The 27,629-nt window shown below is 60.9% G+C and overlaps 1 protein-coding gene across 1 annotated transcript in view; it reads right to left on the reverse strand.

Annotated features, from left to right (window-relative positions):
• Positions 1-5,451: 5,451 nt before the first annotated feature.
• The window catches only part of SARDH (sarcosine dehydrogenase), a 58,720-nt gene continuing 36,542 nt past the window's right edge, over positions 5,452-27,629 (reverse strand). The window contains exons 16-21 of the mRNA XM_057722239.1: positions 26,264-26,411; positions 22,743-22,836; positions 10,853-11,015; positions 10,106-10,274; positions 7,914-8,049; positions 5,452-5,577 (exon numbers count right to left, since the gene is read on the reverse strand). Coding sequence (XP_057578222.1) covers positions 5,452-5,577; positions 7,914-8,049; positions 10,106-10,274; positions 10,853-11,015; positions 22,743-22,836; positions 26,264-26,411 — 836 coding nt within the window. The remainder of the gene's footprint in view (positions 5,578-7,913; positions 8,050-10,105; positions 10,275-10,852; positions 11,016-22,742; positions 22,837-26,263; positions 26,412-27,629) is intronic.

Genomic DNA, 27,629 nt, shown 5'->3' on the forward strand with positions numbered 1-27,629 from the left:
CCCGGAGCTCGGGAGAGGGCTCGAGGTTGACCGCCAGGTCTCACGCCCACCAAGCCCCGCCCGGCTTCCCGCACGTTGTTCCCCAAACACTTGAGAGGCACTTGTGGCGTCCCACCCGCACCGAGGAGGGAGGTGAGGTTCACAGAGGCGAAACACCTTGCCCGGGGGTCCTGGAGGACTCGCGGTGATCAGGAACCACACCCAGTTCCAGAACCTTCCGCCGCCCACCCTGACACCCACGCCTCCCCTTCACTCAAGGCGGCTCTCAGGCAGGTCACGCTCTTCCTCGGGGGCGGCGTGCGGTTCTCCCCCTTGGAGGGCACTGCCGGCCCCAGTGTCGCTGGCAAGAGTTTGCACCCGGGTTCTGCACGAACCCTCCCACGAACCCACGACAGACTATTTCTGGTCCCACTGAGAGATGGGGAAGCTCAGAGGTCTAGAGCTAGGTGCTGAGGTCACCCAGAGTGAGTAGGGGGCCCGGAAGTGACCCCGGGCCTGTGTGACTGAAAATCCTGGGCTCGAGACCTCCGTTTCCTGACCTAGGATGCAGGCACTGCCCCGGCCCCTCCCGGGGAGTCAGTAAGGAGCGCTGGGGGAAGTGTTCACTACCTGAAAACTGCCGGCCAGGGTGAGGCGCTCCCCTGGCCAGGTCCCTCCAAGCGCTGTCCAGGCTCTCCCACCTTCTGAAGGATTGGGGCAGTGGAAAGAGGGCGGTGAGGGTCCAGCAGGCTGGGTTCCCATTCCTCCCTCTGCTGTGTGGCCGTGGCCAGTTTACTTTCCTTCTCTGGGCCTCCATCCCCCTGCCTGCCCATGGGGAATGTTCCCCAGGCTCCTGGGGGCGAGGGCCACCCGGGTGAGGTGCCCCGAGTCCCAGGCTGAGGTATGCCCACGTGGGCTCCGTGTTGAGAGGGCCTGGGGGCGGGGGCAGCGGGCATCCTCAGACTGCAGGCCCCAGCTGGAGCAGGTGTGCCTGCCTGGGCTGCTCCCGGGTGCTCCAGGGCTGTACTGCCCGGTGGCCATTAGGCTCATGTGGCCGTGTAAGCTTAATTTTGAATGAATTAAAATGAAACAAGATAAACATTTGAGCTCTCAGTCACACCGGCCACATTTCAAACACTCAGTAGCCACACGTGGCCGTGGCTACTGTATGCACGGCCTGGATATAGCACATTTCTATCGACGCAGAAAGTTCCACTGGGCCGCGTTGCACCAGGGCTGGGTCCCAGACGGCACCAGCTCAGCTGAGCTGCGTGGGGCGGGAGCCATGTGCTTCCTCACGTCCCAGTCTCCCTCCCAATGGGCCTGGTGGCCTGTCCTATCTCTGCACAGAACAGCTGGACCATCGCAGGGGTGCGGAGATTGTCCACAGAGGCATTTTGGGCAGGACCAGTCTCCCAGGCTACGGATGGTCTGTCCCGCTTCAGAAGGTCCAGCCCCTTGGCCCCAGAGCAAACATCAGCAGTGGCCCCCGTTATGACCCCCAGAAGTGCCCTGACAGGCCTCCAGAAGCCTGGGGGGGAGAGGCTCAGGACGGAGACTCCTTGACTCCCCCAGCCGTCAAAGGCTGTCTTAGTCCCCGGCCCTGCCCACCCATCCTGTGGTGCAGATGGAGAAACTGAGCCCAGGGGTTCCCGGGGGCTCCCTCTGCTCTCAGCTCCATTGCAGCAAAAAACAAAGCTGCTCCTTATTGCAAAGAACCCACGCTGCGTCCCCCTTTGGCCCTTCCGAAATGCACTAAAAATCACAAACGGTCTCCCTGGGACACGCACAGTTCTATTTTCTCCCGTCTTTCTGGTCTCCCCCGCATACACCCAGCTACCCTCACGCATACAGTCCACATTTCCCTGCATTTTCAGGAGGTTCTTGGATGGAAGGCAGCCCATCGTGTGCCATCAATCCCAGGCCAGAAACTTCTGTGTTTGTTCAGGTTCCTAATAGGGACTTGGGGAGCCTCCAGTGGAAGATTCTAGACTAGATCCCAGGAAGCCCTCCCCCTGTGCTGACGTCATGGCCCAAGAGGCGTCTGCCTCTGTGTGGGGACCTGTCCCTCTGTCCCCTCCGCAGGCAGAAACCAAAGCTTTGCCCTGGGCTTCGATCCTTCCTGCTCTGAGAGGTGCTGCTGCTCTGGGGGTGGGGGAGAGGGGAGGGGGGGAGGGGTAGGCGGGAGGAGGCAGTTATTTAGGGCCCATGGAGGCAGTTGCTAGGAGATGCCTGGAGCGCTCACGGGGGAGGGGAGGAGCGCCCTGGCGGAGGCCAGTGGGGGCCGCCGAGGGGCAGTCCCCCCCAGGCCCGGCCTGGCCTCCCAGCCCCAGGGCCAGCGCTTAGGGCCTTAGCATGTTCACAGCAGGGTCCTCGGGCAATGAGCCTTTAAACTAGGGAGACCGAGCATGAAGATGAGAGGGCACAGAGGCAGAAGCGGACCCGGCTCACGCTGGGAGAGTTCCCAGGCCTTCCAGCTCCGCCATGGGCCCCCAGGCCCTGGAGCGGCCCCGGCGCCTCCGCCCGCTCCACGCGGTGCCTGGCGAGGCCCCTCCCGGCCACAGCGGCCGTTCCTCCCCACGGCCCACCGGGTGCCCCCTTGTCTCCCGCTCGTGCAGCGGGCGAGGACCCTGGGAGGAGTGAGGGTCTGGCCGGGGTCCTAGAGATCCGCCCGGTGGGTCCTCTCCAAGCTCACGCTGCGTGAGCCCGAGCCAGGCGGCTCAGCACCCGCCTCGCCGGCAGTGACCCGGGCAGGACGCGCGGCTGCCCTGGGGAGGCGCGTTGCTCCGTCGGGTGGAGATGGGCCCTCCCAGGCCGCACGGCGCTCCTGTGGGGGCAGGAGGGGTCTCGCAGGCAGAAGCGCCACTGGGGTGTCCCCAGGCCGAGGCGGAGGGAGGGAGCGCACAGCGGTGCCCCCACCGCCTTTGCAGATGGGCTGGCTGAAGCCCAGGTCACGTGGCAGGGCAGGCCCACCCCAGGGCCTCCGCACGCGGCGTGGCGGGCTCATCGCCCACGGCCACTCTGATCCATCCCCAGCACCTCTCCTTTGCCAAATGCTTTTGTTGCCACTCTCCCCGCTATTCCAGAGGGAGGTGGGCCCCACGCCAGCTCCGTGCGCGTGAGGCGTCTGGGAATCCAGGGAGCTGGGAGTCGCCTGGGGACTCCACTGCCAGAGCCCTTGGTCCTCACTGGGGAGAGCGGCACGTCCTCCCCGCCAGCCACGTGAGGACCCGAGGCCAGGTACCAGTGGCTCTGATGCATACGTCCTTGCCGGGGCAGGGGCCTGGGACCCCGTGGTCCCTAACAGCCTGTCAGGCTGACGGACAGATGCTGGTGAGAGAGTCGGGTAAGAAGGGGCCTGTCCACTGCCCTTCAGCGGGCACACCGCTGTCCTGGGCCCCTGCAGGAGGCTCAGAGCTGCTGGGACAGCTGGAGCCGTACGCAGGTGGAGTCTGAGGGCGCCGGGGCCCCCTTCTCCTGTGTCTTGATATCCAGCCAAGCTCAGCCCAGCTCTCGCAGAATCCCCACAGGCAGTACTCAGAGCCACAGTGAGGGCCACAGTGCTCATTTTGTCCAGAAAAATCTTCCAAAATAGATGTAACAGGGTGCCTTGGGATGACGGCTAGGAAGGACCGGCCGAGGTCCCTGGCTCCGAGGGGAGGGTGCTGCGGTCCAGCCCTAAGCGACCAGGCAGCCCGCTGGGGGCCGGACCTTCCCGAGCCGCGGGAGAAAGCAGCGAGCTGGGGCCAGGCAGCTCAGGACGACCTGTCTCACCTGGTGACCCAATGCCCTTGCCAGAGGGGCCGGGGTTACTCCCCCCAGCAGAGGAACAGACACAGACGGGGCGGGCCAGAAGGAGGTTTGTTTCTGAGCTCAGCCGCTAAGGAAGGCATCGGGGTGGCACCTGGGCCCGTCCTCTCTTTGTCCCGAGCCCCCCACCAAGGACGGCTATGGAAAGAACACATGCACAGGCCCCGCCCAGGGGTCCGTGGCCAAACCACAGGGCCCGGGGAAGCAGGCCAGGCCATCTGGGAAGCCGGCTCCCCTCCTCTCCTCCTCTGGCCCCACAAGGACCTCTTGGGGTCCCCCAGGCCCACCTGTGAGCGGGGGGCTTCAGGTGGTCCTTGGCCCTGTGGCCTGGCGAGGGGGCCAAACTCTCCCTCCAAATGCCACCCAAAACCCAAACGTCTTCCCACGGCCTTGCCTTTATTAGTCCGATCTGTTCCAGCCATGTCCACAGAGGGGCTGCGTGGTGTGTGCGCCTCTGAAAGAAGCCCGGGCCCGCCAGCGACTGCCCGCACCGCAGTCACTGCACGGCTTCCTGCAGGGTCTGCGGGAGCCCCGCCTCTGCTGTCCCCTGAGCATCTGCCACCCCGATCCCCACGGGGCCAGGCTGGCTGGGGCACAGCCGCGAGGTGCAGCCCCGGGGGGCCGCCTGGGCCCTGGACGGTGCACCTGTCCCAGCAGGGAGGCAGGGCTCCTCCCGATGCACAGAGGACAGTCCCGAAGGCCCTGCAAAGGGGGCAGGGGAGCCCCCCACCCCTGCGCGGTCCATCCCCGGGGGGCTGGCAGCGTGGGAGACAAGGACCAGAGCTGCGTCCTAATCACGCAGCAAACAGAGGCCACCCAGGCAGGACTCGGCCAGGTCCTCACCCTCTCCAGACCTAGAGAGCGAGGGGCTCTCGGGGAAACCGAGGCAGGAGAGGGCGCTCCTGCACAGGTGCGGGAGGGCGTGGATCTGAGACCCCTCCCACCCCTGCTCTGGCACTGGCTTCCGGGCTGGGAACTCTCGGGAGGCTTTCCCACGTGAAGAACTGAGAGGTCAAGGCAAGAAGAGCTTGCTTTCTGGACCAACCCACCCCCCTACCCCCTTCCTGGGATCTGAGAAACAGACCATCCTGCCAACCTTGATCTCAGGGGTGAGACTGGCACGCATGCTCTTCACCTTCCCTGCTGCCCCCGAGGCAGACAGCACTAATCAATCCCCACACTGTCTCCGATTCCAGACACACCTCACAGCTCTCCAAGGCTGCCCTGGGTTAGGGTTAGGGTTAGGGTTAGGGCAGCCTGCCAGCCAGGGATGGGAACACAGGTGACGCTCTCTGCCCCCCTGCTTTGACACGGGCCTCGTCAAGTCTTTCCTACGTACCTTCTCAGAAGCTCTCGAGGGCTACCGCGTGGTTCCTGAGCCCAAGGTGTTATGGGTGGCTTTTTTGGGGTGAGGGTGGATTCGAGACCAGCTTTTGGTCAGTGACCACAGAACGGGCCTTCTGGGTCCTCCTTCCACCCTCTCTGTCTGCATCTATTTGGGGGGCTGGTGAGCAGACCTCGACTGGGGGCAGGGGGAGCCCAGGTTCTGGCCGGGGTCGGGTCCTGGGGCCCAGGGTGGCGCGGGCCCCTGGGAGTGGACGGCGCAGGACGGGGCAGCAGGCTGCTGGCCTCCCGATGGGCTGAGGCCCTGCCCCCGGCCTGTCAGTAGATCCCCTTCACCCTCTTGTTGTCGGGGTCGAAGGGAGACTTGAGGTGAGCCTGGGCCGTGTAGGTCACCCCCATCCTCTCCAGGGCGTACTCCCCGCTCTTCACGAAGTCCAGCGAGACCTGGTAGCAGGAGAGGAGGGGCCGTGGTCACTCATTACTTGTGGGTGCTGGGCTCACACTACCTGCCTCTTGGGACGGGACCAGCCATCTCGGCCTCACTCCCCTCCCTGCGGGCAAACCCATCACTGTGCAGAGGGCCTTCCCTGACCGGAGGAACAGCCCTGAGCTGGTAGATTCCGTGTCTCTGTGCCCAAGTTGGACTTGAGCCCCTGGGGTCCGGCAGAGCCGATGTCTGGCACCCAGTACGGCTTCGCCGCCAGGCCAGCACCCCTCCTCCCAGTAACTGCAGGTCTCTGGGAAACAGCGGGCACCCACAGGGCAGTGGCAGGCAGAGGTGGAGGGGCTGGCCCCGCACAGGCTCCTGCTCTCCTGGTTCAGAGAATACACCCAGGGCTGGGCCAGGGAGGGACGCTGCTCGGATTGTTAAATGACCTCTCCCTCCTTCCCTCTCTCTCAATCTCTCTCTCTGTCTCTCTGTATCTCTCTCTGTCTCTGTCTCTCTTAATCTCTCTGTCTCCCTCTGTCTCTGTCTCTCAGCAACTCAGGCTTGGACAGGAAAATCAAAACAAAACAGACGAGGCTTTTTATGTGATTGCAGTGCTGGAATGAAGCGGCTTCTAGACCAGGCTTCTGAGCTGTGGTGGGCACGTGCCAGGCTTAAAGCTCCTCACTGCCCCCGCTGGGCCGTCCCCACCGGGCCGCCCCCACCAGGCCCAGAGGCAGGTGGCAGAGGCCCCTGGGGCCTTCAGAGGTCTGAAGGACTGGCTCACACAAAACTGGCACGTAGTCTTTACTAGTAAACACCCCAGAGGCCGCCAATCCTGCCTCCACCTCCAGAGCCTTTCCCCTCAAGGGGCAGTTTCCCCATGTTATGAAGGAGGCTTGGTTATCCAGCTGCTGTGCTGGTAAATGTTTAACAACCAGCTCTCAAGGTAGGGGAGGGCGTCGGGGGGTAGGGGAGTCCTGATGGTGGCGTTTGCCCATTTCAGTGGTATAAACACCCTGGACATCCCTGAGGGCGGGGTTGGGAAGAGGCGGACACAGTCCGGTCTCACAAGTCAGCCTGAGCCGGCCCTGGCCCTGCACTGGTCAAACCCAGGTCCCCTGGGCCACCTGTCCAGGTAGTGTGCAAGCGTTCCCTCCTCGCTCACATTAATTATAAACCCACACTGACCGAGCAGAAAAACCAAGAATTACTGCTCTTTGAAAGAAGAGGTGGCTGGGCCTACACCCTCCCCCACCCTTGCACGGGGCGAGTGGACACAGAGCTTCAGCCGGGACCCAGGGCTCCGTATCCGGGGTGTCAGAGAAAGTCCTTTGTCACTGCACGATGTTACCACCAGCCACAGCAACCCCGTCATGACAGCTGGGCAGAGCCCCGACGCTGCTGAGGCCGAGGCTTTGTCCTGAGCCTCCCAGCCCACGCGGCACGCAGCCTCCGTCCCCCTCGGGTCTGCTGTCAGGCCCGGCACGGCCCCCGCACGTCTGCCAGGGCTGGTCTGACTCACTCCTCCTCCGTGCTGCTTCTTCCAAGGGCCCCCCAACCTGGAGCCTCGGTGGGGGGAGGTGGGGAGCTGCAGCCCAGAGACTGGGGGGGAGCGGGAGACCGGAAGGCCCGCTGGACGGACATGCCCGCCCCCACGTCAGAGCCTGTTTCTCCACCGTCACAGGGCTGATGCGGGACTCCAGGGAGGCAAGGAGGGAAAGCGAAGAGGTGCTACAATGACAGGGAGCCACCCCCCAACCCCCGCCACCCCGATTCATGTCACACCAGCCAGCCAGCCCGGCAGGAGCGCCGCATGCCTCCTTGGGCTCAGCCCCCTGGCGGCCTCCTCGGGGCCCTGGCACTGCCCGCACGCTTGCCGGGGGATTATTTGGGTTTATAAATGATTGTTTGGGCAAAATTGTTTAGATTTTCTCCACCCAGAACAGGCTGCCCCTTCAGTCTCATTGCTGTTTCCCAAACGTGCCTGTGCACGTGTGTGTGTGTGTGTGTCCATGTGCGCCAGTACGTATGCACACATGTGGGTATACACGTGTGTACACAGAGGTAGGTGCACACAACTGTTCGCGTGCACACAGGGTCTCCAGACCCAGGGAGCCAAGCGGGTTAGCCCAGCCCAGAGGCTCTTTCTGAACAGGAGAAGCCTGGAGCTTCCAAAATCAGATTCTTTCAGAAAGAAAATATAGAAACAGCTGCCGACTCTGCCCGGGCACAGCCCCATCAGTCAGTCACCTCACTGCGTTCTGGTCCCCCCCAAGCCCAGCCCACTCAAGGTGCGGGGCCGGGAGAGGCACCGGGGATCCCGGAAGCAGGGCTGGGGACTGGGACTCACCGGCCCTCCGCTAGGGTCCCGGATGTAGCCGTAGGCCAGGGTCTTGTCGATGGAGAACCCGAAGCCAGCCCTCCGGACGTGGCCCACCACCTGGCCATTTCTCCAGATGGCCTCCAGGCCAAACATGGGCACTTTCCTGGAAGAAGCAAATGACGGCTGGGACCCAAGAGCCCCCAGAGGGGAAACTCCTGCACTTTGCCTGGTGGAGGAGAAAGGGACCGTGCCCACCAGACCACCGGCTCCACGCCGCAGGGCTGATCTGCCATAAGCCCCCCGTGCCCAGCACCTGGCCCCCGGGGAAATAAATGGACAGAAAACACCAAAACCAGGGTGTGACTTTCATGTCTCTAGAGATAGGCTCCACAGATTTGGAAGAGGCCCATCCTGAGATTTCATTTCCATTTGACTTCCGAACAGTTTAAAACCGTCTCACGACTTGCTTTACTCACTGGCTCTCCTTCCCTAGTGTGACGCGGCACTGATTAAAAGCACTTAAGGTGAGGATGCTTGCTGTAAAACTTTTGAAAATTCAAAATAGGAAACAAAGAGGATTAAACTACAACCTCAGAAACGTCAGCACCGGATCGTTTGGTGCAAATCTTGGCAGACGGGCCCCTCCTGAGCCCCGCACCTGTGCGGACTGTGCTGGGAGCTGGGCTGCGGCGTGACGTCCCCAGGGTCCCCGGGGTGGGTGCTGAGGGCCGTGCCCGGCGGGGAGAGGGGCCTGGCGGGGGTGGTTACGAGCACGGGAACTGGGTGAACCCTACCCCCAGGGAAAGGGTCTGGATGGGGTGTGGGGCGCCTTCCGGTTCAGAGACCAGGAGTAAAAATGTCTGAGCGCCACAAGTCCAGCGGCTGAGGGTGGGAGGGGAGGGTGTGTGTACACATGCTGGTCTCCTCCGGTCTCTCCCAGTCCTACTGGGGTGCCGTGTCCACAGGAGGAAACAGCCTGAGAGAGGCCGCCTGCCTCACCCAGGGCCCCAGAGCAAAGCAGAAGGAGTTCTCTGTGACTCCCCAGCCGGCATCCTGGCCGGGTCTGTCCTCAGGCCTGGGACTGGCCAGGCTGTGACACCGGTGGATTCTGCATCCCAGCAGGGAACCCCTGTGCGGGGTGAGCCCGGCTGTGGCTAGTGTTGTCCAAGGCTGCGGCCCTTCTTGGAGGGCCAGGCGGCAGCAGGGCTCGGCGCACCCCTGCCCCGCTGCACCCCAGACCGGAGCTGAGCGGCTCCCCGGGAGATGGACAGGCAATCAGGCGGCCTGACGGGAGCCCGGGGAGAAGCCGTAGGCCGACGACAAGCCCCAGCTCTGCTCCCTCTCTGCCCCCTCCCCTCGGCACTGGCTGTCAGCTCCAAACCAGTGAGGCCCGGAGTCGCCCGCCGCCCTGGAGACGGTTGCTACCCAGACTCTGTGTCACCCCGTCCACGTGCTCCAGCACCAGCACTCGGGATCCGCGGACTGTGGGCTCAGCTCTGAGCACGTAAGGGTAACACACTCAAAGCCGCCCAGGGGAAGTGGGGGAGAAGGGATCAGGCCCCCACACGGGGCTCTCCTTCCCCCTCTGCCATGTGCCCAGGCGAGAGCCACTCCGTCCCTTGGCCCCTGTGGTTTCCATCTGTAAGGGGGGCCGGTGGCCCCAGCCTGGCCCTTCCTTCCACGCTCCTCGTTCCCGGGCTGTGGGGAGGCTCTGACCAGGACGCAGTGGGAGGTGGTAGCCCTGTGACGGGGCAGCCAGCTCGAGGCCCCAGGCCGGGAGCCTCCACAGAGCTGCCTTGGCTTTGCAGGGCCTTTCCTTTTTAAAGTCCGTGTTTGAGGGACTTGCCTGGCCGTCCAGTGGTTAGGACTCAGCTCTTTCACTTCCAGGGGCACGGTTCAGCCCCTGGTCAGGGAACTAAGATCTGCAAGCTGTGTGGCACAGCCAAAATAAATTAATTAAACATAAAATAAAATAATAAAATAAAATAATAAAATCCGCATTTGATGAGGGCTGCCTTCTTCACTTCCTGCTTACTCGATTTGGACCCAGCTCTGGCCCTCGGGCCCCAGTCTCCTCTGTAACAGGCCGCGGTGTGAGTTCTGGGAGAGGGTGCCTGGCCCGTGGGGAGGGTCACACCAGGCGGCGGCAGAGGAGGAGCCCAGAAGCCTGCTTGTCTGCGGCAGTCACGGCCGGCAGCCCCGGGCCCAGGGGTACTCACGCGTCCACGGTGAAGCCCACCAGGCGCCAGCGGAGGCCCTCGGCCCGCTGCTTCTCCAGGGCCTCGCGCCCCAGGAAGGGGACGGTGGACTTGAGCTTGCAGGTGAAGGCCAAACCCGCCTCCAGGGGGCTGTCGTCGGGCCGCAGGTCAGCATGCCAGTGCCGGTAGCCTGGGGCGGGGAAGACCACGGGGTCAGCGCCCAGCAGAGGCGGGGACATGCCCTTCGAGGCCTGCCCCAGCCCACATCCCCACCCCAGAACAGCCGTGACCTGGGCTTCCCGGGGCTGGGGGCATCCTCGACTGTAGGAGGTCCCCTGGGGGAGCCCCCTGAGCCAGGCCACCCCCGTCAGCATGGCAGCGTCTGTGCCGGCAGGCTGGGGGCCCTGGGGGAGGGGCTGTGAAGGGGCCGGGTAGCATGGAGGGCCCCTTCCGGCGCTGGTGGTCTTCAGCTCTCTCTGGGAAACGCACCGCTGAACCCGAATCCAGCTCTGGCCCACCCCCCAACCTGGGAGAGGGCCCCCACCCCCAAGAGTGCTGGTGTCAGAGGTCCCAGCTCCGTCCAGGGCCTGCGTGGAGGACCCGGCTCGTGGGCAGAAAAGGGGGTTTGCGGAGATGGGCGAGGTGGGGGGAGGGGGAGCATAGCAGGGCAGGAAGGAAGCTCAGGGGCAGACGTGGGGGGTACCAGCCTCCCTGCCTCCAGCGAGCGTGGTTCGGGCAGCCCACCTGCTTTCCAGACCCCGCACACACCTTTCTCGAGGCTCAGGGAGTCGATGGCCCGGTACCCGGCGTTGACAAGGCCGTGCTTGGCCCCCGCTGCCATCACGGCCTGGTACACAGGCAGGCAGGACCGTCTCGGGGTGTGCAGCTCCCAGCCCAGCTCCCCCACGAAGGACAGCCTCATGGCCCGGACCTGAGGGGCGAGTCACAGCTCAGACGGGGGCGGGGTCGGGTGATGGAGGTCGAGGTCCAGCCACCGCTTCCTGGGGGACACTTGATACCATCACCGTTATTAGCCGGCCCTGGGCCCAGGCCACGGGCCACTGGCCCCAAGAAATGGGGTCTCACAAGGAGCGCCCTGGAAATCTTTACAAGAAGGGGTGTGGACGTTGGGAGCGGGAGAAAGTGGACACGGTTCCCAGGCCACAGCTCCTCCCCTGAGCAACTATAGGAGCGTCCTGGGGCCTTGGTAACCAATGACCACAAACCCAGGGGCTGAAAACCACAGAAGTGTGCTCTGTCCCGGTTCTGGAGGTCCCAAGTCCAAATCAAACTGTGGGCAGGGCCACACTCCCTCTGGAGGTTCCAGGGGAGGGTCTCTCCTGCCTCTTCCAGCTGCTGGTGTCCCCAGGCCTCCTGGCTCGTGGCCACGTCCCCCCCGCCTCTGCCCCATCATCTTCTGTGTCTGTGTCTCCTCGTCTCTCATCAGGACACTGCCATTGGGCTGAGCCCCACCCTAACCGAGGATGGTCTCATCGCGAGATCCTTGCCTGAATCACAGCCGCAAAGACCCTGTTTCCAAGGTCCTATTCACAGATCCAGGGGTGAGGACACAGATGTCTCTTTTGGGGGCCTCCATGCCATCACCGCAGTGACCTTGGACAAGCCTCTTGGCCTCCCTTTGGCCTTGATTTCCTTATCTGTAAATGGGGTCGGGGGCCTGGCTTTGTCTGTCTTAGGAAGCTCTGGGGTGGATCGCGAAGAAGGATGGGGAGTCAGCCGCAAGGCTCATGGGTCACGGTGGCTGCACTTGGCAAGTTCAGAGGCATCGAGAGGAGAGCAGCCGGGCGTCAGGTGAGTCTTCTGATCGCCCCCTGGCCTGATGGGCCTCAGTCAAGTGCTGGGATCTGAAAACAGACACAGCCTCTGCCTCCCGGGCCTCGAATCTTAGAAGGACTCAGCCAGAAGACCAAGCCAACTCTATGGCAACCAGGCCCTGGGTGGGCGCATCCCAGGGAAGAAGGACCCTGCCAGGAGGGACGGACCAGGCTGGAAACTTGAGTGGAGTTTGCCGTCGGATAAGCCTTCCAGGCAAGTGGAAGAGCCGGTGCAAAGGCGCAGAGCTGCAGCAGGTGTGTGTGGAGGGGGAACAGGAGAGAAAGGTTGGCAGGTAAGGCTGGAAGGCACTTGTCATTCTGCTGTGGACATGACTGTGAAAGCCACCACCGAGGGCTGGGTCCCACGGGCCAGGAGAGGGACCACGGGCCACCAGGCCCCACGGACATGACAGTGCTGCTCACGGAGTGCCCACGGTGAAGCTCTCCAGGTATGTTGCTGCATCGGACCACTTCTCGCCCCATGTGGCGGAGGGGACCGCGTGAAGAATGCCCAGGGCGTGATGCAGAAGCCTGCGCTCCAGAGACGCGTTGCCTGGCCCGAGAACACACGGCACTGACGTGGGGACAGTGGTCTCTGGGCACGTGTGTCCCTCACCGCTGTGTACCAGGCCGGCAGCCACATGGAGGCCACAGCCACGTTGGGGGGATGCTTGGCCCGGTAGCCTGACTCTTCCTGCACGTCTGGTTTGGTGGCAGGTCACTTACACACCCAGCGTCTGGTGGTTGCTTCCAGCCTTCGGGCAAATCCTTGAACCCGCCGTGTCCCCACATGCAAGCCCTGAGCATGGGAGTGTCCAGCTCACAAAAGGGCCATGGAGGGTGCAGCAAGTCACAGAGCTCACGCAGACAGAGGACCTGACCCCATTACTGCTCTGAGCCGAAAGGGCTGCCCAGTGCAGCGCCCACCGGGATAATATCGGAGCAGGAGAGCGGGGACCACTCTCCCAGCCACAGAACCAGGGCCTTATAAACCCGACGCTTTCATCACGCTGCCGCCGAGGGGCTGGGTTCGGAAAGCCTCTGAAACAGCACAAACTTGCTCCGCCTTGACAGTTGCCCGGGCCTCTCAAAAAACTCAAAATGGACACAGAAAATGTACTGTTGACATTTCCCTGCTCCCTTGGTGCAAGCTGTAGGCCCCTGACAAAGATTGCCTTGTCAACAGGGTTCTAATTTTAGACAGCCCACGGAGGAGCCTAGGGCTCAAAGCCAATCTCATTTTGAACAGGAAAAAATCATTTTTCAAGCTCACCTATTAATGGCCCCAGGATTGCGGGTCTTGTCAGACACCCCCCAGTTAATTCAGGCCCTTCGGTGAATTCGCAGGTGGGATGGAGCTACCCCAGCCCCTTCCCCAGCTCCTAGGAGCCCAGCGAGGCCGGGAGGCTGGCTGGTCTGCTCTCCAGCATACCCTTGTGCACAGGCCTGGCACACAGAAGGGCTGAATACATACTTCCTGAACGAAGAGGGAAAACAGGTGCGGAAGGACAGACCTCTGCCTTCCGGCAAAGTGAGGGGAAGGGTTAGGGGATTTCTAGATGACTTTCTAAATTGCCAGCATCATTGGTTCTTGAGACATGGTGTGTTTTTCTCCACTGAAGCAGCGAAACTGGGGGAGGTCTCATTTCTTCTGCGAGGGGACACATACTGAAGGGAAAGGCTGAGAACAAGGACGTCTGGAACATGGGCTCAGGGTCAGCCAGACCCATAGGCTGGCCTCTTCCAGCCTTGGTGCCCATATTTGATAAATGGGGTGATAAGTTCATGGAAGCTGGTGCCTGCTACACAGTCATCTGCCAGTCAGCATGGGCTTGGATCAACTTTAAAAGAAAGCCCCAAATTGAGGCAAATCCCCTGCAAAACAGCCCCACACAGGTATAGGAACCATGGTGGAAGGTCATCAGGAAGGACCTTAAACCAGGTTTTGTTTAAACCCTTTTCAGACCCCCAAGACTCCCCCTATACTGTTAGAACCAACAGACCATGCCAACAAGGTTGCAGGACACAAAGTCAAGATGCAAACCCCAGCTGCATTTCTACACTCTAACAATTGACAAGCTGAAAAGGAAATTAGAAAAAAGTTTGTTTACAATCACATCAAAAAGAATAAAATACTTAGGAATAAACCTAGCCAAGGAGGTGAAAGACTTGCATGGTGAGAACTACAAAACATTGCCAAAAGAAATGAAAGAAGACACAAAGAAATGGAAAGTCATCTCGTGTTCATGGATTGGAAGACTTAATATCATCAAGATATCAATACTACCCAAAGTGAGCTATAGATTCAATACAACCTCTATCAAAATCCCAGTGACATCTCTTTTGCAGAAATAGAAAAATTCACCCTAACAGTCATATGGGTGACCTCGAATAGCCAAACAATCTTGGAAAAGAACAAGGCTGGGTGACTCACTTCCTGATATCAAAACCTATTACAAAGCTACCATAATCAAAACAGAGTGGTACTGGCATAAAATCAGACAAACAAACCAATGGAGTAGAAAAGAGAGCCCAGATATAAACCCTCATGTAAATGCCCAGTGACCTTTAACAAGGAATCCAAGACTGTTCCGTGGGGAAAGGACAGTCTCTTCAACAAATAGTGATGGAGAAAAATGAATCTTATCTTACACATACCCACACATTAACTCAAAGTGGATTAAAGACCTAAATGTGAGACCTCAGACTGTAAAGCCCCTAGAAGAAAACATAGAGGAAAATTTCATGACATTGGACTTGGCAATGATTTCTCAGATATGACACCAAAGGCACAGGCAACAAAAAGCAAAAATAATTAAGTGGGACTCCAGAAAATGTAACCATTTCTGTGCCTCAAGGGACACAACCAACAGTGAAAAGGCAACCTACAGAATGGGAGAAAACACGTGCAAATTTTGTATCTGATAAGGGGTTAGTATCCAGAATATATAAAGAACTCCCACAGCTCAACAAAAACAAAACAACCCGATTAAGAAATGAATTAAGAGCTTGAACGGACATTTCACCAAAGATGATCTACAAAAGGTCAACAAGCATATGAAAAGATGGTCAATATCATCGAACATTAGAGAAATGTAAATCAACACCACGAGATATGACTGCAAACCCATTAGCCTGGCTGCTACTTAAAAAGAAAACACAGAAAATAATCAGTGTTGGTGAGAATGTGAAGGAATTGGAAACCTTGGGCACCGTTGGGGGGGGGGGGATGTAAAATGGTGCAACTGTTAGGAAAAACAGTAGGGTGATTCCTCGAAACGTTGAAAATAGAACTACCGTGTGTGCAGCGGTCTCAGTTCTGGGTATATACGCAGAAGAACTGAAGGGCGGAGCAGGAGCTGGTCCGGTCACGTGCGTCCCTGGCGGCAAGCATCCTGTTATCAGCGGACAAACTTAGCTCTGCAGATACATGCTGGAGCGGGGCCTTGGGTGAGGCCCTGCTGGGACTAATGCCCTCCTCTGCTTGGCCCAGCTGGGGTGACCACTCAGAACGAACAGGGCTTGGCCAGTGCCCACCTTTGCTGCGGCCAGTGTGGCTCTGGCCGGGTGGCCCACAGAGGAAGGAATGGCTTCTAAAGCCAGCAGGAGCCACCTGCCAGCTGGGCCCCCTGGAGGCTCGGACTCCGGGGCTGTGGAACGGAGACCCTAGAGGACCCCTGCGTGAGACGACATCATGCCGGGGGTGGGGAGGCAGAGCCGCCAAGCCCCCAACACCTGGGTGAACGGCTTTACTTCTATGGGGCTCTTCTCTATTTCGAATTGGCTCAAGGACCCTCTCCTTTTGGAAGGCTCTGGGTTTCAGACCCACCCACCAGGACCTGAGGGGCCCTGGAGGGAGATCTGCGGGCTGCTGAGGGTCTCCAAGGGTGAAAGGATTCTCCCCTCTGCCCGTCACCTGTTTCATTCAGGCCACTAAGTGGCAACTGAGATGGTCCGCGGGGAGAGGTGTGGGAGAGTTCTCCCCGCCCTGAGGCCGAGCAGCGTCCCCATCGGCCTCGGCTGCAGCAGGCTTAAGGCTCACCTGCCCCATGAGGACAAATCTGGAATCTGGAAAACGTCATGGGGTGCCTCTGAGCCCCCGGCCCGGGGCTCTGCACACAGCAGGTGGTCATTAATGTCTGTCATTCCACACGCGGTCACCTGCCCCAGACACAGGTGGCAAACCCGGCAAGATGAAGCTTGTAGCTACCCAACCTGCAAACACCTGTGCTCAAATATCCCACGGAGCCCTGGCACCCCCGATGTATGAAGCAGGCACCACGGTGGCCGAGAGCACGGGCTTGGGTGGTGCATACCTACCAGGTTTAAATCTGAGTCACAAACATCACATGCCTGGTGACTGACACCCCTCTGAGTCTGCTTCTGCAAATCCTGGATGGTAATAGGGCTCATAGGGCCCACGGGAGCAGTCAACAAAGCTGTCGCCGTAGAGCCCCAGGCAGGGGGTGGCCACTCAGTGAGGTGGGTGCTGCTGGCATGCCATTTTACAGATAAGGAAACCGGGGCTCAGGGAGGTCAAGCCACTTACCCAAGGCCCCGCGGTGCCCTGGAAAATGTCTGACAACCAGCCTTGTGGGGAGGGAGCCGTTCTGCAGCATGTGCCACTCTCTGTGGTGTAAATACTCCTACCGTGGCTGATTCCAGGCTACCAGTGGTTTACCCACCACTTGCTAATTTCCCTACGGGTTTAACCATCAGCTCTCATGAGCTGGTATCAGCACTTTCCAACTCACTCAAAGCAGGACCCACAGCTAGTAAGTCAGAGCAAGGGTCCAACACCATAAGGCCCGCCCGCCCTGCCCTAGACTGACTCCCTGGAATAGTTTTTTTGGGGGGGAGAGAATATGCTCAGGTTTCAGTAAAATGGATTTGGGGGCTTGGTGCCATGCTTGGTGCATCCCTGAACTTCCTGCCAGCTCTCCATGGGGAGGACAGAATCAGGGTGGTGCTAGATGCCCACCCCAGCTTGGATGAAAAACCACACGAGTGCCCAGGGCGGGAGAGTCCATGTCGCTTCCGTGGGGTGCTTTGGCCACGGGCGACGTCAGAACAGCCTGGAGCAGCCTCTCTGGGCAGACACCACAGGAAGGCTTGAGCAGATGTGCCCACAGACATGGACACAAGCCAGTATGTCCAGCCCACGCAAAGCACATGAGCTCGTGGTGGTGTTAAATGTTTCTGGGGAGTCTGGTTGTGTAACAGCACCCTGACTCACCAGGTACATTGTCCAAACTCAGTCACCCCTTAAATAAGTGAGGATTCCAGGGGCCCCCGAGGGAGGGGACAGGCAGGGATCACAGTACATGCAGCCCCCTGCAGGGGCCTGGGGCCCTGAATCCACAGGAGAGGGAAGAAACCAGTTGGTGGTAGGTGGAAAGGATCTTCATTTTTCAAATCCTCTGGACATTCCAAGACACCCTCGATTCCAAAACCATCCTGCTGTGGGGGTGTGCAATCTCTCCTAGCAGTATGGTCCAGAGGGCTAGTGTGTGGTGGTGCCGGTAGCTCTGATGAAGGTGGTTCTGGTAATGGTGGAGGTGAAGGTAATGGTGGTAGTAAAATAGTGGTGATGGTAGTGGCTGGTAAGGGTGGTGGTGGTGGTGTCGAGGTTGACGGCACTATGGTGGTGGCGGAAGTGTTGGTGGTGGGGGGGGTGGTGGTGAGGGTGGCGGCGGTGGTGGTGGTGATGGTGGTGGTGGTGGCGGTGGTGGTGGTGATGGTGAGGGTGGTGGTGGTGGTGATGGTGAGGGTGGTGGTGGTGGTGATGGTGGTGGTTGTGATGGGGGACAGATGGTGATTGGAAACCAACTTTTCAAGATTCAGAATAAATATAAGGTGTGATGCTCAAACCACACTTCACCAACTTGGCCATCTCAGAGGATCAAAAAAAGGGCCACAGATTCCAAGCTGCTGGTAAACACTACGGATCACCCACAGAAAGACCCTGTCAGCACCTACAGACAACGGCAGGGGGCTTCAGGAACAGAGCATCCTTGCAGAGAAAGGACAGAGTTCTCCCCTGGAGGAGCTTCCAGAATCTCTGAAGCACGCTCCCAGCGTCCCTCAGAGCCACCCAACCTCATTTCAGCCACACTCTGTCCTTTCACTTTCACGCGAGAAGACGTCACTGCCCCCCACGGGACCCCTGAGTAGCGGCCTTGGTCACCGCGTCTTTCTCGGCTCCATACCACCCCTGGCTCTCCAGGACGGAGGCGAACGCGCACGAGTTGTGCAAAGCAACGTTTTAGGCGACGGCTAAAACCCAGTTGGCAAACACAGGCTCCTCAAAGGTACGGGGCCTCCCACCTCTGTACCACGCGTGTGGGTGGGAGAGTGTTCCATCCTGGACTGACTGAATCCAAACAGTGCCACAGCAAGGACACACACAGTCAGGAAAAGAAATTCAATTTCCTTCTGACCTGCAACTAATTTTCAGAAGAAAATCGCTTTATCTTCCCTTTACCGTCCCTCAAGACGGACTTCTAGCCCTGCACCTGATCCTCTCCAGAAGGGGCCCCCATCCTCGGCTGAGGCACGGGGACGCCACGTCTCCCCTGGGAACCGGGCTGGGAGCAGGCTTTCGCTGGGAACCTCGCGGGCCTTGAGGACATCCGGTCAGCTGGCTGCCGAGGGGACCACCCCCGCCGCCTGCTCTTCCTTTAGGAATGCGAGGATCTTGCAAGCCTGGGGCTGGTCCAAGCACCTCAGCGTTGTTGTGAAACAGCAGCACGGCTCCGCCGACGATACTGCTGGGCTGGCAGCCTGCTCAGCCAGGGTCACCCACTCATGTGTTTGCCGTGAGTGTGGGTCACCGCAGGCAGTGGCAGGGTCCCGCTCACCCACCCCGGGCACCGTCTGTGGTTCCGGGCTCTGACCCTCATCAGCCCGCACATCCCTTGTGACCCGGAGGCCTGGCCGATGACTCAGACACACACATTCCTCTCCTGCATCTGGTTGGCTGGCATCCAGTTATCTCCCATAAAGACTTGGCCCTGAACTCCAGCCCCAGCGTCTCAACATTGATGGAACTGATGTCAACACATGTTGATACTATTTAGGAGAATATGACATTCCCTTTGGATCCAGAGAGCATTCAGGATGTCTGGACAGACTTACAGAACGGCTCAGAAATGGTTTTGGTCATTGTCCAGACGTTATGCTACAGGTGGGGAAACTGAGACCCAGAGAAGTGGTCCTACAGAGGCTGGGGCAGGACCAGAAGCCAGGCCTGCTGGCCCCCGGCTCTGCCGGGCACTGAGGAGGCTGTGCTCCTGGACGCCTGGATCCTGGGCTGCCCCGGCTCCCACCTCCCCGCCTTCCCGGGGTGGGGGGGGCGGGGGGCGGGCAGGGCAGCGACCAGCCCCAGATCCCACGGCCTGAGTCTTGCTGACAGCGACACCCCCATCCCTCTTGCCAGCCAGGGGATGGGAAGGCCTTCACGCCCCAGGCTTGGCCCATCCGGGAGCGCGTGGCCTCCGCCACTGTGAGGTCAGCCAAAACCGTACCATCGACACCAGGGAGCCAGAGCCCCGCCTTCGGGGCCCTTGGCAGAAGGCGCGGTCGCCAGGCCAGGACTGGATTCCTCCTCCCGCACACGTGTTCCTGGGACCCTCCTCACTCCCACGTCAGCTCCAGGGCAGTGGCGGCTGCCCAGAGGGCCTGCCTCTCACCTCCCAGGCTCTCGCTTCAGCGCAGGCTGGGCTGGGCTGCAGCACCCTTCCCACCCCACAACCTCAACCAGGCTGTGAGCCTGCAGAGGGCCGGGCCCGCGTCTCCCACCCCAGAGCCCCCAGCCTGGCGGGCTCCCAGCCAACGTGCCTGGGTTTAATTGGAGGGGGGCGGTACTGGGGGGGCTCGGCGCTGGGATAGATCTTCCAGTTGGGAAGGGAACGCTAGAACTCAGCTGGGCATCCAAGCTGGCCGAGTGTGAGCGGATGGGCCAGCCTCCCTCAGGCAGGGACCAGGCTTGGGAAGCTCTGTCTTCTCCCCCACCCTCCCCCAAAGGCCCAGGAGACAGAAAATACCTAACGACCGCTGAACGGCCTGAAAGGCTGGGACCCTGTCCCCGGGACGCCTCTGTCTCTGGGTTCTGGTTCTGAGAAACGTCACAGATCAACAATCAGAGCCATAACAGGCCCGCCGTCAAGGCAAGCCCATCACAGGGCTATTGCAAGGAGGAGAAACGGCCCAACCAAGTGTCCTGCCGACGGAGCTGGAGAGGATGACACGGACGTTCCAAGTGGTCCTCGGGCTGTATTTCAAGGAACAAGAAAACCATCGCAACAGACGACATCGTAAGAGACTAGAGCCAGATGCATGGAGAGGCGAGATCCTGCTTCTGCTTTACAATTTATAGGCCAAGATGAGGGGAGGAAGATGGACGTGGATACACGGTCTACCACGGCTTTCCCTCCGGTGGAATTAGAGGGGTTTTCGTTCACTTGTTCTTATTTTACAAATGTTCCCGACATTTACAGTGAAACACTGACACCCATCCATTCTTCAGCCAGACTCTGTGGCAGGCCAGAAAGGGAAGGCTCAGGGAGGTCAAGGGTCACGCCCCAAGGGGTCGTGTCAGGGTGAGGTCTGCACCCAGGTTGGAAACAGAGTAGCAAGCAATGACGTGCTTTTGACAAAACCAGTTTCACAGGAGGCAGCGGAGCAAAGCAGCCTATGTGCTGTACCCCATTTCTCCCACTCCGCGGCCCCCCACCTTGTGCCTGTTACCCCGGGCAGGAGTTCATCCTAGAGTCTGGCCTCCGCTTCCACTGGCCCGAGCCCTGGCCCAGCCCGGCTCCTGGAGGACAAGGTGCAGCCAGACGGCCGTGGGCCAGGCCTGGGGAGGCAGCCAGGGCCAGGAAGGGCCGGCCCCCGTCAGAGCCCGTGGTCCAAGAGCAAGCCCCAAGTGTCTCGTTGGAGCGGCCCCCGGCTGGGAGGGGTCGCGTTCCCACCTGGTCCCCCCAGCCACACACAGGCTGAGCCAACGCCAAACTCCCAGCTCCCCCTCCCACTTCACGAGTCGGAACCCCGCCCCAGATGGGGCCGGGCGCTGCCCGAGAGGACCTGGGCTGCAGTCGGGGCAGGCCGGATGCTGATGTCGCTGTGGCCTGCGCTGGAGCTGTGCCGCTCTCTCAAAACGCACACCCTCTCTGGTCCCGGCAGGCAGCTCTGCACCAAGGAGGCAGGAAGCAAGCTAGACAGAGACACCCCCAGCTTCCTGCCCCCCAGCACGGCCTCCAGAGAGGGAAGGCAGAGCAGAGCCAGGCCAGCGCGCCTCGGCCCCGCAGAGCTGCTTTTATCTGGTTTCTCTGGCAGCCTCCTTTCTGATGTCATTGAGACATTGTTTACTTGCTAACGGGACCCAGATTCCTCTGACCTCCAGCCCCTTTGCCGGCCAGGACCAAGCTCCCCAGCAATGTCCCTTAGCACTTCCCCCCCAAACCCGCCAGGTGAACATGAAGTAGAAGGAGGGATGCCCCAGAATCCGGCTGTCCATCCACCCCCCACCCCCGCCCCCCAAGGCCACGTCCGTGTTATTGACACAGATTCACACGCTTTTTATGTTTCAGTAGCTGGGGGGCCTTGGGCAGCCCATCCAACTTCTCCAAACTCAATTCAGGGAAACATCCATCGCAGGGGTAACATTTCCTACATCAGGAGCTGCTGTAAGACCTCGTTCAATACACCTGACCGTGACTGCACACCCGGTAACAGGGCAAGCACAGAGCAGCGCCACCCCCAACACCATGGCAGTTCTGCCCCTGGGGACGTCAGTCACGTCTGGGCACATTTTTGGTTGTCACAGCTGGGGGTGCCCCCGGCATCGAGTGGGCGCAGGCCAGGGACGCTGCCCTACATCCTGTAACACCTGGGATGCGCCCCCGCTCACCCCCGCCCACCCCCCCCCCCCCCCCGCCAGAATATCTGTCCCAAACTGTGATCCATGGCATTGAGGCAGAGGAGCCTGCGACAGAACCTTCCACGGTGTCGTGCGGATGAAGTGGGACAACACCGTGAGCCGCGTGCTTTGAACAGGGCCTGGCGCCTGGCGAGCCCTAGGCTGACAGCGGCTGATGTTACTCTGACCGCCTTGCCCTCGGGAAGTCAGGGTGGAGATCGTGATGCTTATTTTCCAAAAAGGACACCAAGGCCCAGGAGTAGGATGTGCTGACCAGGGCCGGACCCGGGGCCCTGGGCCCCGGGTCTCTGAGGACGCCGGGTCTGCTGGACGCCGTCCACAGTCTCAGAAGCTTCCGTTCTGGGACCTGACCTTCTGGAGCTGGGAGATGGGCGGGGGCTCCCCGGGGCCTGGCAGTGCACCCTGAGCAGCCCCTCCCCACTCAATGCCGGCGGCGGGGGATGGGGGAGCGGGGGAGGAGGAACACGCCTCAGGACACGCCAGCCTCTGGAGCGCGTCACTGCTTGGCTGTCCCCAAGCCCGTCGTCTCCAAGGAGGTGCAGGAGATGCCCTGATCTGGGAGGACGTGCCCTGCCCCTCTGAGGAGGGGACACTGGGGGCAGCTGTATAGGTGGCAAGTCCCTGGCAGAAGCTTAGGACTGAGCACCCCGCCCCCAGCGTGCACCAGGCACTGGGTGGGGCACAGGAGATGCCCGACTTTGACCTCTGTTACTCCTCTGAGGCCCCAGCAGCCGTTGGGCAGGACCACATGGTCCTCGCTTCACCGTAGGGACCCGGGAGGTCCACAGACGTGCCAGGGGCGCGGGACTCACAGGCCCTGGGTTTGTTCCCTTGCGGCTGCTGCCGCCCACAGCCCAGGAGACAGCAGCCAGCTGGTACCTACCAGGTGCCCGGCGGCTCTCACCAGCTTGTGGGTGGAGAACGGGAAGGCCTCGTCGCTCAGGTCTGCATCGAGCACTTCCTGGAGGATGGCCCGGCTGTGAGTGAGAACAAGGTTGATCGGCGGGTCATAAACACCTGCCCAGCGCCCGCGGGTGTGGGCCCCGGGCCGGTGGTGCAGTCGGGAGCAGGACGAGGCCCTGAGCTCCCGGGGCAGACCGCCGACAAACACACCACCCATAAAAGCACGCCAAGAGGGAGACACGCCGGACTCCAGACAAGAAAGGCACCTTCATCAAGGATACTGACAGGAACAGCCAGGCCCTGGGCAGACCGGACCCGGAGAGGCGCCCTCGAAGGCTCTCCTTTCTCAGATGGGGCAACCGAGGCCTGGGGTATCTATTTAGCCAGCTGACGCCCTGCGTGCCACAGGCCCCCGAGGGCAGGGGTCGCTCTCCTCGCCTCCCCTGCCCTGGTGCCCTGCAGAGTCTGGCTCTCGGGCTGGATGGGTTACCTGAGACCTCTCGGTGTCCATGGAAACCTTCACTTCCTGGGAGCCATGCCCCTTGCCTCCCTCCGGGCCTTAGTGGACTCGTGCACCCGCACGTTCCGCCCCGGTGCCCCTGACCCTGTTTAAACTTTTGTTATCCTTCGGGTCTTGGCTTATCTGTCACCTCCTACAAGAAGCCCTCCCTGATTCCCTGAGTCTGGGTCAGGTCCTCCCACCCACCGCCCCTGGTCTGGGCCCTGTGGCCCTGCTCCGTCTCCTGCCAGGGTACCTCGCACTGGTTGTGTTAATCCCGCCCCCTGAACCAGGAGCTCCGTGCCAACAAGGGCCCCTATGCCCGGCACAGGGAGGGCACCTGGTAAATAGGACTGATGGAAAGTGGGTTGGCGTTGCACCACAGGGCCAGCTCCCCTTTGGCAGGAGACAGCCCCCCCACTTCTGCCTCGCAGGGGTCCCAGCCGGTGCCCAGAAACGCTTCCGATGCCAATCCCCACCCCCACGGTGCCGGAAGCTGCCCGCCCACGCCGGCCCGAGGTGCCCAGCATGCTGCAGTGTGCCAGGATCCTTATGTAACACCCCGGCACCCACGTGGTGCCGACCCCCAGAAGACCCACAGCCGGTCCTTAAGAAGCCTGTCCTCTCTGCGGCCAGGGCTGCTCCCCTGTCCTCCCCGCAGGGGAGGGAGGAAGGCACCTGGGGCTGCTGCCTGGGGCCAGCGTGGCCTCAGGGGTGCCAGGGGTACCTCAGCTCGGGCACCAAGCCGGGCACGCGGGTCTTGGGGTCCTGCCTCCCTTACTCGCCCCACCCCCACCTCGCCTGGGTCCCCTCGTCCTCTCCGTGGGGACAGTGACGTCACCTCGCAGGGCCCTCCTGAGGGAGGCATCTGCCAGAAAGCACACGCCACGCCCCTCGGCACTGACAGCTGCAGCAGTGGTCACTGTCCCCGCGTCTCCACTCGCCACGTGCGGCCTCCTGGGCTTCAGTTAATTAAAGTCAGAAATTCTGTCTCACCGGCTGCATTTCAAGGCCTCGATAGCCACATGCGGCTTAGTGGCTACCATACTGGACCACCAATTGTGGAATGCTTCCAGAAAGCTCTATCGGCCAGCGGGTCCTACGGCATCTCCCGTGGTCCAGGTGCTGTGCAAATGCTTTCCACATAACAACTCAGAAAGTTGAGCCCTCATCAGCGGTGCTGGTAGCATTATTATTCATACAAGAAACTTTGGGTTATTTTTGAAAGAGCGGGGACAGTTTGGAGGAGTAAGTTAAGAAATCACCAGGAGGAGGAGAGCCTGTCTTCCTGCCATGACAGCCGTCACTTGCTGCCTGGAGCAGCTTCTAATGAGGCTGGAAGAGGCTGGCCTGTCCCCCTGGGGCCACGCCTTGATCTGTGTGTCTGGCGCCCCCTCCATCCGCTGCCCACTCACCCCCACCAAAGGAAAAATAGCCCACTCCCTGTCCAAGGTCGCCGTGGCAATGAAGAGGAGGCTTCCGAGAATGGCCTTGAGCTCGGAAGTCCAGGACCCCCACCCCATTCAGCCCAGAGATGCAGAGGTGGGGCTCACCTGGGGGGAGGAACCCCACCCATCTGACCCATTGACCACCTGGACCAGCTCATCACTTCCTCCTCAGAATCCCTGCTTCACCTGGCCCCTGAGGTGCCTCACACACCTGCTGGCCTCTTACCCCCTGGCCCAGCATCAGAGACCCCATGAAAGCCCCTCCCCTGCTCAGTCCCCTCTCCTGGAAGAACAGCCTCTGCGCCGACAGGCTCTCACCTCCACCGCCCCCAGCACGTCTCCCACGGCCCTCACCTCGCTGCTTGTCCTCCTGCCACAGGGCCTTTGCACTTGCTGCTTCCCCTGCCTGAAGCACTGCCCCTTCAGAGAGTGCCAGGCCTTGACCCTTCATTTCCCCCAGTGTCCCCTCCAAGGGCCCCCTAATAAATATTGGTTTTCACGAGAAGCCTGAAGTCCAACCCTTGATGGTTAAGGCACGTGGCCAACCCCTGTTCAGCGAGCACGTACTATGAGTCTGCCGTGTGCCTCTGGGCAAGGTGGTGCCGGCTACAACCCCACCTGGAAGGAGGGGCCAGCCAGTCCAAGGCCCAGCCGGGGCACGGCTGGCTTGGTCAGCACCAGGGAAAAGGGACCCCATGGTGGGGTCAGAGCGCACTGACCGGGGAATCCCAGCATGACCCCGGCGTCCCTCAGACACAGCCATGCTTCGTCTAAGCGTCGACTTGGGGATAACCCTGCTGGAGGGTCACTGTCCTCTCTTCTTCACCAATAGAAATAAAAACAGCTCTCACCACCTCAAAGGACCGTGAGGAGGAGGGGCAGGAGCTGGCTTACCCCAGGCCCCCGACGGGAGGATGTGGACATGCTATGGTCCCCCCTCGTCCCCCACCCCCAGTCCCTTCTGCCAAGCCCAGCCCGAGGGATCTTTCCAAAGTGCACGCCTGCTCAGGTGCCCCTCTGCCTGAGACTGTCCTGAGCTCCCCGCACAAGCCCGCATCCGAGGGCCTTCCAGGGGCCGAGCCCTTGTGGGTGGGAACACGGCTCAGCAAACGCGCATAGAATGAATTAAGGCTGCAGACCTAGTCACTGGGGGTGTTTAGGGAGGGGCAGGCGTCCTCTCGGTGAAGAGCACTATCCTCAGCCCGGGTGGCACGGGGAACCCCAGTCTGGCTCCGCCCACCCGGAGATGGCGTACATGATTCTTAGGCTGTACCAACCGTCCAGAGACACCCCCGCGGGCCTCCCACGACCTCTGAATCCTCAGATACTGATTCACAGTAAGGTTTGGCCCGAGTCTTACAGTAAGCGCTTTTCTGTATTCTAGCTCTTTGGAAAGCATTTTCCTGGTTGTGGCCTCTCTGGGGTCGCCGGCACGTTTCACTTACTAATCACAACGTCCCATCCTGGACCCGTAGGTGGTTCCACCCCGGGGCCCAGATAGAGGGACGAGGGCGCAGGGGCACCCAGGTGCTTGGCTCCCAGTGCTCTCCTCACCTGGCCGGGCCCTGGACGCTGATCAGGCCCAGGTCCTCAGAGCTGTCGACGAGCTGGCAGCGGAACTTCTGGTCCTGCAGCACCGTGGAGATGTGGGACCAGTTGTGCTGGGCCGCGGCCCCACCCACGGCCAGGTAGTAGCCATCCCCTGGAAGAGAAGCACAGGACTCAGTGCAGGCCTGTGGGAGGGACGGAGGAGGCGGGCAGAGTGGACAAGGCCTCCAGGTGGAGAAAACAAATGCTCGTTCCTCAAAAGTGAACAGCCAAGGCCCGAGCGTGGGGACCCTCCCGAGGGGCCCTGGATTCTCATCACCCACAGAAAGAAATGTGGGGAGGAGGGGGCCGGGGCATGGGACCCCCTGAGGGCTGCACATGCCAAGGGAGCACGTTCTGGGAGCATCGAGGCTTCCTCCCACATCTCAAAGGGTTTGTGATCCACGAAAGTGTAGGGGCTCCCGACACTGGCATGCCATGGGGAGGTTCCGAGTCCCACCTCAGCCACCTGTGCTGGGTGACCTTGGACAAGTCTCTTCCCCTCTCTGAGCCTCCGCGTCCTCAGCAGCTCCCATTTCGCTCCACATTCCCACGGGCCCCTGGTCTCTGAGTTCCCTGCTGTGGCCATTTGGGGGGCCGGTGCTGAGCCGGGGCTCTACGGGCAATAGCCCCTTGATCCTCCCTGGGAGGCTGACACTCGTCACCACCCTCGGGTTTCAGAAGAGGAGACGGAGGTTCAGAGAGGCCACACGGTGGGAGAAGACTGGCCTCTGTCCAGCTCGGTGTCCACGGCCTATGGGGCATCCTGAGGAGAGGGAAGCCCACCTCGGCCCAGGGTCCTGGGAGAGCTGCTGCCCTGGGGGTCTGTGACCTCAGACAGCTGCCCTGGACCCCTCATGAAGCCTCCCTGAGCCTCCAAAGTACCACCTGCAATTTGGGGTGAATGTACCTCACCTGCAGGGATGTTGTGAGATTCAGCTCCTGTGTGTGTCCTGGGTGGGCGGGCTCTCACTGACCACTCCCCCCATGACTTGGTGGAGGGGGCAGGCCTGGGAGGGTCTTCCTTCCTCTCCACTTTCTATGCACCTCCCTCTCCAACCAGCTTCCTTCCTTCCTTCTTTCCTAACAGGGCTCTGCCCGTCTGGGAGTGATGCTACCCAGTCAAACCTTGACCTCTCAGCCTCAGTTTCTCCATCTCTACAATGGGAATGAAGCCAGAAGCCCCCACCACACACACACACACACACACACACACACACACACACTGGGCTGCTGGAGGGTTGGTAGGAGCTAGTCCCCCTTGGGCTGTGGCTCGGCTTACAGTGCCCTGGTGACAACGTCCCCTTGCAGTGGGGACTAGTTTCCAGGTGAG

The sequence above is a fragment of the Hippopotamus amphibius genome, chromosome 2, assembly GCF_030028045.1.
Source record: "Hippopotamus amphibius kiboko isolate mHipAmp2 chromosome 2, mHipAmp2.hap2, whole genome shotgun sequence".
NCBI lineage: Eukaryota > Metazoa > Chordata > Mammalia > Artiodactyla > Hippopotamidae > Hippopotamus > Hippopotamus amphibius.